The sequence below is a fragment of the Danio rerio genome, chromosome 15, assembly GCF_052040795.2.
Source record: "Danio rerio strain M-AB ecotype USA chromosome 15, GRCz13ab, whole genome shotgun sequence".
NCBI classification, from domain to species: domain Eukaryota; kingdom Metazoa; phylum Chordata; class Actinopteri; order Cypriniformes; family Danionidae; genus Danio; species Danio rerio.
This window is the reverse complement of record NC_141035.1, coordinates 10,476,259-10,490,923: the sequence shown is the minus strand read 5'-3', so window position 1 is coordinate 10,490,923 and position 14,665 is coordinate 10,476,259. Positions and strand designations below refer to the sequence as shown.

At 34.8% G+C, this 14,665-nt stretch overlaps 1 protein-coding gene across 2 annotated transcripts in view; it reads left to right on the top strand.

Moving 5' to 3' along the window:
* Window positions 1-1,385: 1,385 nt before the first annotated feature.
* Window positions 1,386-14,665, top strand: part of sacs (sacsin molecular chaperone) — a 51,560-nt gene continuing 38,280 nt past the window's right edge. For both annotated transcript variants that reach the window (XM_087283712.1, XM_087283711.1), the window contains exons 1-2: window positions 1,386-1,557; window positions 4,766-4,916. In XM_087283712.1, coding sequence (XP_087139838.1) covers window positions 1,535-1,557; window positions 4,766-4,916 — 174 coding nt within the window. In that variant the 5' untranslated portion in view covers window positions 1,386-1,534. The remainder of the gene's footprint in view (window positions 1,558-4,765; window positions 4,917-14,665) is intronic.

Below are 14,665 nucleotides of genomic sequence, written 5' to 3'. Positions count from 1 at the left end.
TAAATAATTTGTAAATAATTAATTATATATTTTTAAATAATTTATATATATATATTGAAGTCAGAATTATTAGCCCCTTAAATTATTCAACCCCATGTTTAATTTTCCCCCTATTTCTGTTAAACGGAGAGACGATTTAGATTTTTTCAACACATGTCAAAACATAATAGTTTTAATAACTCATTTCTAATGTAATTTATTTTATCTTTTCCATGATGACTAAATATTATCTGACTATATATTTTTAAGACACTTCTATAAAGCTTAAAGTGACATTTAAAGGCTTATAGGTTTGGGTTAACTAGACAGGTTGGGGTAATTAGGCAAGTTATTGTATACCGATGGTTTGTTCTGTAGATTATTGAAAAAAAGATAGCTTAAAGGGGCTAATAATTTTGACCTTAAAATGGTTTTAAAAAAAATTAAACTGTTTGTATTTAAGCCGAAACAGAACAAATAAGACTTTCTCTAGAAGAAAGAATATTATCAGACATACTGTGAAAATTTTCTTGCTCTGTTAAACATAATTTGGGAAATATTTAAAACAAAACAAAAACAATTCAAAGGGGGGCTAATATATCTGACTTCAACTATATATATATATATATATATATGTATATATATATATATATATATATATATATATATATATATATATATATATATATATATATATATATATATATATATATATATATATATATATATATAAAATTGAAGTATAATGCAGTAAAATATTAATAGGCTATAATATAGCGTAACATATAGCCTATTAATGTTACCACTGACGTGCACCATTTATTATTTTAAAAAATCAGTAAGTATTTATGCTATTACAATTAAAAAATTATTAAAAGCGGCCTGGCAAATGTGTAAAATCTAATAATGTTAAAGCATAAAGAGATAAAATGAAAATTAATTAGGCTATAAAAACTCATTCATCAAACCATTCTTTTGATTAAGAAAATTATTATTTATTTATTAAACACATTTAAACTTGTTTCATCGAATGACTTAGAAGTCTTCTGTACTGTGTTTTCTCTGTTGAAAATGTTCTCTGTAGATCTGTCAATCAAGCGCTCTGCACAAGAAAAAACTCCAACTCCCATAATTCTTTGCGCTCGGTCAGACCGGCAGACGCAAAAGTCCGCATCCAAAAAACACATGCAGCACACAAACATTCATAAAAACGCCCTTTATACGTCTTTATTATGAAGAAAACTATATTTGTGACATTATAATACTTTATTTCCCCCAGAAAACACTGCGACGAAGCGTGACATTTGTGGGCCAGAGCGCTTAAGCCCGCGAGCCGCTCATCAACCGCAGGAGGAGGAGAAGGAGGAGGTTCCGACAGCAAAACACGGCCACACGGAGCTTACACCGCACATGATGGGATGATAGGTCGACGCTGGGACCAAAACGGGTCGGAGTAAATCAATGAATTCCCGATGCGGAGGATTTTCTCCGGAAGATAACGGTTCAGCAGCGCATGCGGAGCGATCGATGAATGCCGCAGTCTGGATGAAAAGAGATGGCAACCGGACAAGACCCGTGGTGAGTTTAAAGATCAATTAGTTTGAGTTTGTGACCGGTGCGATCTTGTTTATGACTACAATGAAATCGTTCACCAAACTACAGCCTACTACTACTATATCCTATAAGTAACAATTATAAATCCTGATCAACATTAAAACAGTTACATTTGTCTGTCTAATAATGTGATTCGACACTAGTGTGCATGATACTACAACTTATTATGCCCCACCCTAGTATACAAATACAGTCAATGACCCCCAGTGGGACTTGAATGACAACAGGTCAAGAGGTAGCCCTGTGTGTCACATGTTTATTAGTAAAATCATGAGTCGCCTAAATCAGTGTCTTAAGCTCAGCAGGTTCATCTCTCCAAAACACAGGCTTTTGAGAAGACAGATTGATGTGTGCATTTGGACACAACTCAATCTCGATAGCCCCTAATAGGTGTAATTTGATTTTTAACTGCAGAGGTGACGTAGTAGGAGCTGTGCATCTCTGTCAGGGGTCTGTTGAACATGAAGTATCACCAGAGACAAGGAGAGATAAAAACAAACCAAAAAAAAAAAAAAAACAAGCATCTTACAAGACAAAGAGTTTCTTGAAAGAACAAAAATAAAGAGATCTTTGTCATTTGCTGTTGTTTATCAGAACCACTTGTTCTTAAGAGAGGAATGCATTTGGTGTGTAAAGAAATGTAGAAAATGTGTAATTTTTTTTGTCGTTAGTGTAATTATGATGATGATGATGATGATGATGCTCACATTATTTTTTAGGCTTGCCCAGGGTGGAATTAATTTATAAATGAAACAGAGCTTTGCATTGTGACATTATTATTGACTTTATGAATCTCATTACTGTAATATATGTTATGTTAGGGTTGTCGCGATACCATTAATTAATCTTACAATACTATACCAGCTGATGTATCACAATTTCAAGTAGTATTGGGATACAGTAATTCATAACTGAAATTATAAAGAATACTTTATACTATACAATACTTTAATACAATACTTAATACTATACTAATAATTGTCAGGAATAATATATTTTATGTTATAATAGGCCTACTTGAATGTAATTCATAATTCCCTTAAGGCCAAACAGTATTATTTGCACCCCAGTTCACCTAAAAATTATTCTTTCTTTTTGTTTATTGTGTTGATAACTGACCAACAAAAATACATTAAAATAAAGATACAAATTATAACTAATGAAATTTGTTACAAAAGATCATTTTTCCAACAAAATTAGGCTATATGAAATGGTCAAAAATTGTTTTTAATGTTTCCTGTTGCTATTTTGGGTTTTTACATAATTTTTTTCAGTCTTATGACTCTTATCAGGAACAATCCAAAATAATTAAAAATTTTACATCGTGATTAATTTTTAAAGGAATTTTTGCAGTTGCTAATAAATCATATTAACAGCAACAGAAATGAACCGATTCAGATGTGCTTTCGAACTGCTTTCGAAAGTGCTAGAAAACATGCAATAGGCTAAAAGGTGCACTTTTACACAGTTTTTAACCTTTAAGGACTCCACAGACTATTCAAATAAAATGGTTTATTGTTGCGCAAACATGTAAACATTTTAGTGACTTTTCCACATTGTTATTATTCCACAACATTATCTATTGTAGATAAACCAGTAATGACGATATACCGTTTACAAACTAGAGTGGAGCAATAGTATTGCGATACTACCAGTACCGGTTAACTGCAACCCTAATATATAGATTTTTTTTCTTTTTTTTCTTTTTTAAATATTTCACAAATGATGTTCAACAGAGCAAGGACACTTTAACAGTATGTCTGATAATATTTTTTCTTCTGGAGAAAGTCTTATTTGTTTTATTTCCGCTAAATTAAAACTGTTTAAAAAATTTTTTAGGTCAAAATTATTTCCCCCTTTAAGCTATATATTTTTTCAATAGTCTACAGAACAAACCACTGTTATACAATGACTTGCCCAATTACCCTAACCTGTCTAGTTAGGCTAATTAACCTAGTCAAGCCTTTAATTGTCACTTTAATCTGTATAGAAGTGTCTTGAAAAATATCTAGTAAAATATGATGTGCTGTCATCATAGCAAAGATAAAAGTAATTAGTTATTAGGAACAAGTTATTAAAACTATTATGTTTAGAAATGTGTTGAAAAAAATCTGCTCTCCGTTAAACAGAAATTGGGGAAAAAATAAACAAGGGAGATAATAATTCAATAATTCCAATTGATCGACTGGAGATCGGTATTGGCTGATAATCACATTTTATAATCGGTACTTGCCAATCACAGATGTTTTGAATTAGGTAAAATACCCCGGAAATCATGTAGATGAGAGTGAATTAGCAAGAGAACAGATTGCGAGAGGCATGGTGATGTTCTAACTTTTACATTTGTTAGGTTAGATGAATAGCAAAGTAAAGATATCTCAAGTGCACATCCCTGTCTTTCTCGTCAAGAGATCAAGCTGCTGTGAGGCTGTCCGGAGCAGAGGAGCTGCAGTCACGTGGTAGTTGGAGAGCAAAATAATTGGAATGACCTTGCACAAATTTAGGCCTCTTTACATTAATAAAACTAAAAAGTTCTGTGTATTTGGCTATTTCATCCATTATTTTCTGTAAAGCTGCTTCTGACCATGACATGTCCACTCTAAACGGTTATGAGACATGTTTAAGTTATTATACAGTATGGAACATCCTTCATTTATTCTCTTAGGTAAGGAGAGATCTCCATTTAAGTGTCGTACTTAGAGAGAAAATGTGCTTTATGCATTGTGAAGCTTAAAGCATCAGAATCGGTACTACTCTGTATGCAAACATCCTGATTGAGGCATCACAATTTTCACATTATGGGTTAGTTGTGACATAACATTATTATTATTATTATTATTATTATTATTATTATTATTATAAAGAAAAAACGTGTGAGCCTAAATCAATTTCACCTACATAAATTTGCTATTTTGAATTAACAATATAATTAAATCCCAAAAGTTCATTAGTTTTGGAAAAAAAAAATTACACTAATTTGAGCATTTGCAAAAAATTGTTGAACTAATACTATATTAAAAGAAAATGTTTCTTTTTATATTCTCCATAAATATTTGTTTTTGTAAATTATGGCTTCAGTATGCTTTTTTCCCAGTTTTTTTTTTTAAATTCAAGCCTGATGTTGTCAGTAAAATAGTCATAGGTAACATTATTTTTCCCTTCACAATTTTAGGTTGCCATGGGTGATAGTCAGTCATGACTGTCTCGGCACGAGGGTCTTCCAAGTTCCTTCGTCTACAGTGATCAGGTCCATCAAGACCTTGATTTATGAAGAAACAGACTATCCTGTGTCTGAGCAGCAGCTGTTCCACAATGGAAAAATGGTGAGTTGCAAACACTCTGTTTACATTTCAACAGGCCAACAACGGTCAAATGAAGACCAACACCTCATGCTGCAGCATGCGATCACAATCAACATCCAAAATACACAGGTTTATAAAGCAGCCAAAGAGACTGATTTAGACACTGGGCCGAGGTCAGGCTGTTTAAATGTGCTCTATTGTGTTGTAATCTGTGTGCAGTTCTGGGTAAGAGCTCATGACAGCTTCCAGTGTTTCGCAGTTTATACACAGCAGTTTATACAACCAAGTCCACGGCGAATCTTTCACAGAGAACAATAAAATTGCACATTAAACCTGTTGTTTATTTATAAATATAATAAATCTAATTTTTTATTTCAGTTTGTAGTTTCTACTTTTGCATTCAGATAAATGTCTTTTTGAGATGAAGCTTGAAACAAAAGTTTTAAGGAGTATAGGGTTTGCTAATATTTTATGTGTTCTTGATAAAAGGGCGATTAGTAATCATTTTCATGCATGAATCACTTTTTATTGCCAACACATGAACAATTTGCAACAAAACTCAAACAACTTGACCTTTCACACTTATACCTTTAATTAAAAAGCATATTTTTATCTCCGTTTTGAGACTGGTGTTTTGAGACTGAGACGAAAATCTATCTATTTGAAACCGCTTTCCAAAGTGGATACATTTGAGTTGCAGTTTGGAATGAGAAACTGAAGGCTTTCGAAAGGTACGATACATTTTTTTTACCATGTGATCAATCCAGCTAAAGCAGTGGACAATAGGACTGCACAACATACTGTATTGGCTGTATCTGAAATTGCATACTTCCATACTATATAGTACACTAAAAACAGTATGCGAGCCGAGTAGTATGTCCGAATATATAGAATTAAAAAAAACGAAGCGAGAAGCACCCAGATGACCTACTACTTCCGAAATGGTCGCAATTTCGAGCCCTGATATAGTGTTACAATGTAATGTCTCTGTTGTGTTTTTTAAAAATGCAGCTTCCTTTGTTTTCATTCTTCTGCTTGTGCACAAGCTAGTGACGTTTCTGTGTTAACCAATAGCTCTCAGCTGCACGTCTGGCTCCGCATTTTTGGTACACTTTTTTTCATGCTTGGTACCGTTTGCACAGGGTAACCAAACTGGTATGGTACGGTTTGCTATTAGGTATCTTTTGACAGTGGAAACGGCCATAAAAGCATACCGAACCGTACCGTACCATACCATTCAGTGGAAATGGGCCATTAAAGTCTGTGACCTTGTAAGCATTCAGGCTCAAGACATGCCTGAAGAAACTGTACGGTTTGTAACTTTCCTAAAGATTTATATGACTGAATTATGTAGCCTATACAATGAAAACTGTACAGTGTTATTTTACATTTAATTATTCAATTACTGTACCTGGGTACTGTTAGACTCCCCAGATAACACTGAAGCACTGTTTATTTCACTTTTATCTTTGCTCTTTTGTATTCATCTCTACTTTTAATTAGTATCAAATGGTTTAATTTTAATTGTATTTTATGCATGATTCCCTCCTCTATAGAATCCTTACAGTCAACCTAAAATAATAAATTGTTTCCAAATAGAGCTATTCAAGTGGTCTTGAATAATTGTATTCGTATTGCTATATATATATCACAGATAAGCAAAATATCGCAATGTCAGATTTTTGCAATGCCGTGCAGCCCTAGTGGACAACATTGTGCAGCAGTTGTTTCAGATGCTCTGTATTTTGACAGTGTTGCTAAAGGGTAATGTTATTTTTCACATTCTACAGATTGCTTTTCTACAAAGGATACTAAATTATCCTTAGTTGTAGTTTTGGCAACAGCAACAACATTTAAAAAAGCCAAAAACTAGATAGCAAATGTGCTGTACAGGGATAAAAGTGTTTTTATTTGTTTTGGTGTGGATGACCAAATTTTGTGGAAATTAATGAAACTGATGCAGGTGTGGATGCAAGTAGTGTTTTATATGAAAATGCCAATTTTAGCTGGATTAGAGTCAATGTAATCTATTAAAGACTATTGTATTGACAGATTTTTATGTGATGAACTCAAAATCAAATGAATGCATTGCAGTAGTTTGCTGGCTGGAGTTCATTTAACAGTTCATGATGTTCGTAATTTACTCAAAAACTACTCAATTATTTGTGTAAAACCTCTAAAAAAGCATAAATAATTCCGTCAATTTTCCGGAAAGAGAAGTTGTAATGGTAATTTGCCGCAATACTGCTCTATGTGAAGGCAGAAGGAAAATTGCCGGAAAGAGTGCGTTCACGCTTATACATCTATTCCAACCAATCAAAAAATTCAGACACATTCATATCCGTGCCGTTCATGAAAATAAACCCCTTTGAATATTTTTCCAGACACATTTAGCTGCTAGATATTAGTCAGATAGCGTTTTTATTTTGCCTCTTAATTCCAGCTGTGTAAAAAATGATCAATAAAATGCTTATTATAAACCGCAGTTTGTTTACCTTCAAGCTCTGCTTCAGTTGCTTGACACGTGTGCACGTGAAGCAGCCGGTGAGCGCCAGCACACACACACACACATATTATGAACATGTCAACTTGCGAAAGTGTTCCTCCATATGTTTTCATCGAAGTAGTGCACAATACTTATCTATCCACAGAGTTTGCAATGTTGTCAAATGTTTACAAATACAAGCGCAGCTGTTTAGAGCTCATTTCTGGTTAATGATATCAGAATTTACCGGTATTTTGGGATGGATGTGTGAATGGTCTATTGCGTAAAAATTCTTTAATGTCCTTGCCAGTGTGAACAGCGCTTTGTAAAATTTACCTGTAAATTTGTTCTGGAAATAGGATATTTACCAGTATAACTATGTGAAAGGGTCTAATGTAACTTAATTATGCTGCAGTATTTTTTTTTTTTTCATTTCATTGAGTGCATTTGTTCAAAAACAAACATCCAACTGTTTAGTTAAGTTTCCTCTTTGGTTTCAAACAGATAGTCAAATGTTAAAAAGAAAACAAGAACAAGATAATTTTTTTTTCTCTATTAAATTAAAACAGCAGTTTTATGCACAAGCCAAATAGGCTTAGGGGTAAAATAGCATGTGTAAAATTTATTTATATAGTATTTTTTCTATGACCAGGTCAGGCCTCAGAGCCTCCTTTAGCTTTAAGCGGGAAGCGTCTTTGAGTGACGGGAGCAGGTGGGAGATTATTCCTCTACACTAAGTATGTCAGACTCAGAAAATAGCCTGGAGAAAGCCAGCTCTCAGATCTCAGCTAACATTCACACAGCCCCAGAGGACCAGACCATCCATGGTAGAACCATACCAGCGTTACGGGTTAACGGAGATGTACAGTCTGATTATGTGTTAGATTATACTGTGATCCCTTCTACTGGCATCAGTCCAGCATCTCTCATAAGTTTGGGAATGCTTTAGCGTGTGGTAAATCTCTGGTGGATGTGCCACGACAAGTTGGCTTGTCTTCCCTTAGGCCCTGTTTTTCCCCCCAATAATCATTCAAGGAGGATGAACACTATGATGAATTTTTAAAGACAAAATGGGGGTTTTCAATAATCAGAAAATAAGTTTAATGCAAGTTCTTTTTGCTAACAAACAATAATAATATATATTTTACAATGATTAAAAGACTGCCCACCTCATCATTCAGCGTAACAATAGTTCATATTTACTATAAAATTGGTCAGACAAATTGGGAAAGCTAAAATTGTCCGTAGTGTATGTGTGTGAATGAGAGTGTATGGGTGTTTCCCAGTGATGGGTTGCAGCTAGGAGGGCATTCGGTGCGTAAAACATATGCTGGATAAGTTGTCGGTTCATTCCGCTGTGGTGACCCCAGATTAATAAAGGGACTAAGCCAAAAAAAAATAATAATTTATGAATGAAATGGTCAGGCATATTTAGAATTATTAGGACTCCATTTAAAGGGACACTTCCATCTCCAAAACAATAAATAAATTCTGTCATCATTTACTCATCCTCCACTTGTTGAAAACCAGTTTGTAACAATTCTTCTATTGAACACAAAGGAAGATATACTGATTTATTTATTTTTTTCACAAAAAAAGTATTTATTTACTGTTTTGTGTTTTTTATTTTACTTTGGATGTCAATGGCTGTTTTTTCCACAACATTCTTCAGAATATATTCTTTTGTGTTCAACAGAAGAAAGAAATTCATAATAGTTTAAGTTTAGTACCAGTAGTTTTTGCTTGTGGGTGGAACTATCCCTTTGAGGATCACATTTCAGCTCCAAAATACAAATATATTTTCAAATGTATACTTTTCCACTGTCTTTTAAACCACTATGTATTTGTAAACCAGATGTTTTTATACAGAAGTAAAATATAATTTAAATGTTAGTTTGATCATGTTTATAATATAATTAATGGCTCCCTGGTCATTGGGTATTTGAATAATCTTTACTTTTGAAAATTAACATAAAACAAACAGTGGCAGCCCCCCTGGCTGCCACTTAAACAGAAACTAAAAACAAGACACAATGGCTGTTTCTCAATTCCAAGAATGCAGAGAACGGACTTGCGTTCTTGTGGAGACCGGTCTTGCCAGGTGTTCTCGAAAGAACGAACTCAGGAGACCGCGAGGGTAGAGAACGCGTCCTGTGAGAAATGAGATGCTGTGTTCTTCCTGATGGTCCCATGACCTTCACGCGTTTTAAATGGTAAATTATTTAAACATTATAGCATTCATACAACAATTTATTGTTTTCCCTCTTTTCAAAATATACATTATGCATAAAAACGTTATAAATATACTCTGCATAATTAAAATAAAACAGATTTTAATACGAATTTCAGCAAACAAACACCCTTAATGTGTTTATTCATTTATTAAGATGGTCATGGTAATGTTTACTTTCACTGTTTCATTTAGGGAAACTCCTGAGGTAATAAATGATATCTCTGAACTTTAATAATAAATCTAAATAAAATGCTGCGCTTCCCACCTCCAGTCGCAATGACTTCTGGGACTTCCAGAGCGAGTTCGGTGCTCAAGTCTGCATCGGTGCGCCCTCGATATCAAGATCACATCTGGGAAGTTTCATGTGTCCTCACTTGCGGTCTTGGGTATTGGAACTGAACTTAGGCCGCTGATGATGCCGTTGCACAATAACACGAGGACGCAAGACCGCTGAAGAACGCATATTGAGAAATGGCCAATCTCTTGGCCTGGTTCTTACTCATCTTACTTTATCATCACTCCTCATTTATGCTTCTGCTCCGTTAGAATTGAGACCAGTGTGCGAACAGGGGATGATCGTTAAGACATGTGCTCCCCCTTGTCCTGTATACATTTTAATATGCACAGGTCAAAATAAGAGGTTTCATATTCACATGCAGTTGAAGTCGGAATAATTAGCCCATTTTATTATTATTATTATTTATTTATTTCTCAGATGTTTAACAGAGCAAGGACATTTTCACACTACGTATGTCTGATAATATTTTTTTTCGTCTGGAGAAAGTCTTATTTGTTTTATTTCAGCTAGAATAAAATATGTTTTTAATTTTTTAAGGTCAAAATTATAACCCCTTTTAAGCTATATATTTTTTGATAGTCCACACCAGGGATTCCCAAACTTTTTTTATTCCGGGACCCACCAAGACAAGTAATTCAATCTCAAGACCCACCATAATATTTTAATAGGGAAACATGGGTAAAAAAAAAATGTATCCATTCAAAGCAGTCAAAAAAAAATATGGTGTGTGACTTTTTGGATTTTGCGATTTGATATGCACAAAATGAGGCTCAAAGTGCTTTTTGTCGGATGCTGACTGTAAATGTGATAATTTTTTTGTTGAAAAAGATACTCTTCTTTTTTCAGAAGTGAATATGATCAACCTTTAATCAAGCCCCTGGATTATGATCAAGCCACATCACATCGCAGTAAATTCCACTGCTAGTCATAATAGCATAGTCATAAGAAACGAAATAGCTACTACTACAAGCTGGGAAAAGGTCAGATAAATAGGCCAATGCAATTAACATTATTGCTGAATTGATCTAATATTTACACATTTGCTTGAGGAAGGAATGATGGGGGTTATTTACAATACTATTACTATTTTCCATAACATCTATGCCCTTCCATAACATTAAGTGACGTTAAAATTAACAGATAGCACTATAGCTATTTATTGATTTGCAATCTGTCAACGTTGGGATGTAAAAAATATTGGACAACAAATAGCTTCAAATGATAGAATACATAGCTAACATTAAAAAATACTGACAATAAAATAAAAGGTTTAGCCTATTAAAATCAATGGCCAATACAGAAATTAAATAAAGCTCTAAAATCTATTTCACTTTTGATTGTATTTGCATATTGATTAAAGTAACTTATTTAGTGAAGAGCAGCAAATTAATCTCTCATTGTGTTTTGTTTGATAGGTGTTAATGTTAGAATGCAAAGATCTATAATGAAAGCATTCGACTTTAGTAACTGTTTGTGCTCATTTAAGAGAAAATTAGTAGTGTTTAAAATAAAACACGCAGGACAGAGCAAAAAAAAAAACGAAAAAAAAGAAACACTTTTCCGACTGTCCCTTACTGAGAGGACCGCTCAGCACGAGCTCTACCAGCTAAACACAGATAGCGAGGGCTCAAACGGAGCAATGCTTGTAATGTCGAGCGAAAAAAAAGAAAAAGACAGCTGTGAAACATAACCAGCTTTGTCTTTTTGTAGGAAACACACTTTAGATATTTTTAGGGTAAGAGGTTTTTGAGTTATTGCCATCAATCGTACTGGTTTTGATTCACCGTTATGTAAATATAGCTGCAGCTATGTGATGTTGTGCGACCCACCTTTGTTCACTGTGCGACCCACAGTTTGAAAACCCCTGATCTACACAACAAACCATCATTATACAAAAATTTGCCTAGTTACCCTAGCCTGCCTAGTTAAATTTTAATGCCAGTTTAAGCTGTATAAAAGTGTCTTGAAAAATATCTAGTCAAATATTATTTACTGTCATCATAGCAAAGATAAAATAAATCAGTTATTAGAAATGAGTTATTAAACTATTATACATTATTTATGGCTATAATATCAACATAATCTTTTTGAGTTAACACAATTATTCACTATAATAATTTATACACTGCTTTAACACATTTCTCATTCGTATTCTCTCATTGTCTTGTTTGCAAATATAGTTTGCGTATACATAACTCAATACATGTTACTACTGCAGGATGCTTCTAAAACGGCTTCAAATTTTGTGTAAGCTGCCTAATTATCTAAATGTACTGAAACAGGATAATTTTACTCAAGAGTCTCCAGGCTGTGACATTCCAGTTAGTCTTTTCATTTGGCCCCTGTATGTGCTTGATCAGTGTGTGTTAGCAGAAGTGCTGATCCGTGTGTGTTAGCAGAAGCTGATTCCACTTTGAATCGCTGAAGACAGCAGTCTCAATCTGAACTGGACGCAATCTCAGCCTTGAATAATCAATATCTTAATAAACCAGAAACTGTGGTATATCTCAGTGAATTATGGGTGAGCCATGTGGATAACTTATTAGAATTTACAGAGGTGCTTTGCAGGCAAAAGAAAATAATTGATTGAGAATAAGAAAGGATTGAGCAAGGAGTAATTAATATCCCAGTGTTTTTTTTTTTTTTTTGTGCTCAACTTTGCTTAACACTCACCTGCATAGTATATGAAAGTAGAGTCATCTCAAGTGGAACACAATTTTTTTTTTACTAATCGGAAATTCAAACCATTTCCCAAACTGTTAAAAAATAAATTGTTGAGAAAACATAAAAATAAAGCAACTTGATGCAGTAAAAATTTTGAGTTGTCTCAACAACAGTTTTTTAGTTTTTCTCAGTAAACATTTTTTGTTCAGCTAACATCATTTTGTTTATTCATGCAATGTTGATTATTGTATTTTACTAATAAAGATATTCTTGTCACATCAACTGAAGCAACAGTTACTGCTATTGAGTCAATAAATTTTTTTCTGTTTTGTGGATTATTTTTTCAGATTTGCAAAACAAGTAATTAGGTAATTAGCATATTATGCTGTTTTTAATCATTGGCTTAGTCCCTTTATTCATCACGGATCACCACAGTGGAATGAACCGCCAACTTGCTCAGCATATGTTGTATGCAACCCAGCTGCAACCCAGAACTGGCAAACACCCATTCACACTGAGACACCTGTACCTCATGTCTTTAAACTGTGGCGGAAACCGGAGCACCCGGAGGAAACCCACATGAACACAGGGATGCCAACTGACCCAGCCGGTTCTCGAACCAGTGACCTTCTTGCTGTTAGACAACCGTGCTACTAATTGGGGCACTGTGTCACCCCTCTTTCAAGCAACTTATAAACGCAACCCAGGCTCATTCTGAAAACTTAGTCCTGTGGACGTTTCTGGAGACTGCGAAATACGCCCCGGGAGGTATGCATTTGTGCAGTTTTTGTTTTTGCGAATGCGCGCTTTTTCGCATCTCGAATGTCTCTCACGAGCGCCAATTGCACCCTCGCTGTTCCTGCGTAAACCCACAAGAGGCCACTGTCCAACTGGCTGAATGATTGACTGGGCGACCGGCCAATCAGCAAGCCCACCCTCCTCCTCCTTCCCTAAACTCAAACAGTTTTACCGATTGACCCGCTCCCTGCTTACTTCCCTAAACCCAACCGACAATTTGCAAAAAAAAAGCCGTCCAAAAAAAGAAAACCTCTCGTCTGATTTTTTTTTTTTACCACGTTTTCGGATTTTACCACATACTCACACTGTTATTTATTTGTTCGTTTTACTTTTTGGATTCTGTTTTTGTCTTACCTGTTTTCTGGAACCGCTCTTCCCCAGACTCGAACCCAGTCATCGTCAGCTCCTCTCTGCGTCTCAAGTCTGTCAACGTACACGACGAGCTAACCAGACAAACTGGTTGCAGCGGGAAAGTCCTCCACAAGGAGGTAAGCCGTCAGCCGGCAAGAGCGAAAGGGAACGGCTTCACACCGCCCCGCGTTCGCTTAAAAAAATGAAATGCAGCCATATGTACCTCCGGCTACATAATTCTCCAGAAAATGTCCGCTGAACTATGTTTTCAGAATGAGCCTGGGTTGAATAAACAAGCTTAGTTTTCGATTGTCACGTCACGCATGCACAAATTATTTAAATATCAACATTCCTGTTCAACACAAAAATGTTTGTCCAGAGAACTCAGTTAAACATGTGGACATAACATTTTAGCGAATAGTGTTGTCATAACATATCTTTTTATGTAATCAATTCTTATTTACACTTCTTTGTATATATGACAGAAAAAGTACAGTGTGCTGAACAAATGGTGATTTCTTTTTTTATAGTGCAGATGATGTTTGACGGCTGCTAAATTAGCTAAATAAATGACCAAAATACCAAATAATACCTGCCATAAGTATAACAGCATTTACCATCGGGAGGTGGCATAATCAATCTTGTGGGAGAATACTGCTTTCACGTTCCAAACTAAAAAAAGTAATCCAACATTAGTGCATGAAAGCTCAGCCCCTTCCGCTACGTGAGCAAAGCAGTGGCCATTGAGTGTGTGAAGTGTCCAGCATTTCATACTTCATTTTAACGGTTGATGGGTTTGTGTTTTTCTGTATGTTATTTGTCATGCCTTGTGTGTTGTCAAATTCTTGGGTGTGTGATTGTTTACCTTTTGTGTTGATGGCGTGCTTTCAAATCAGCTGACTTATCAGCTGATATAATCATCCTCCAGCTGATCCTTGTTT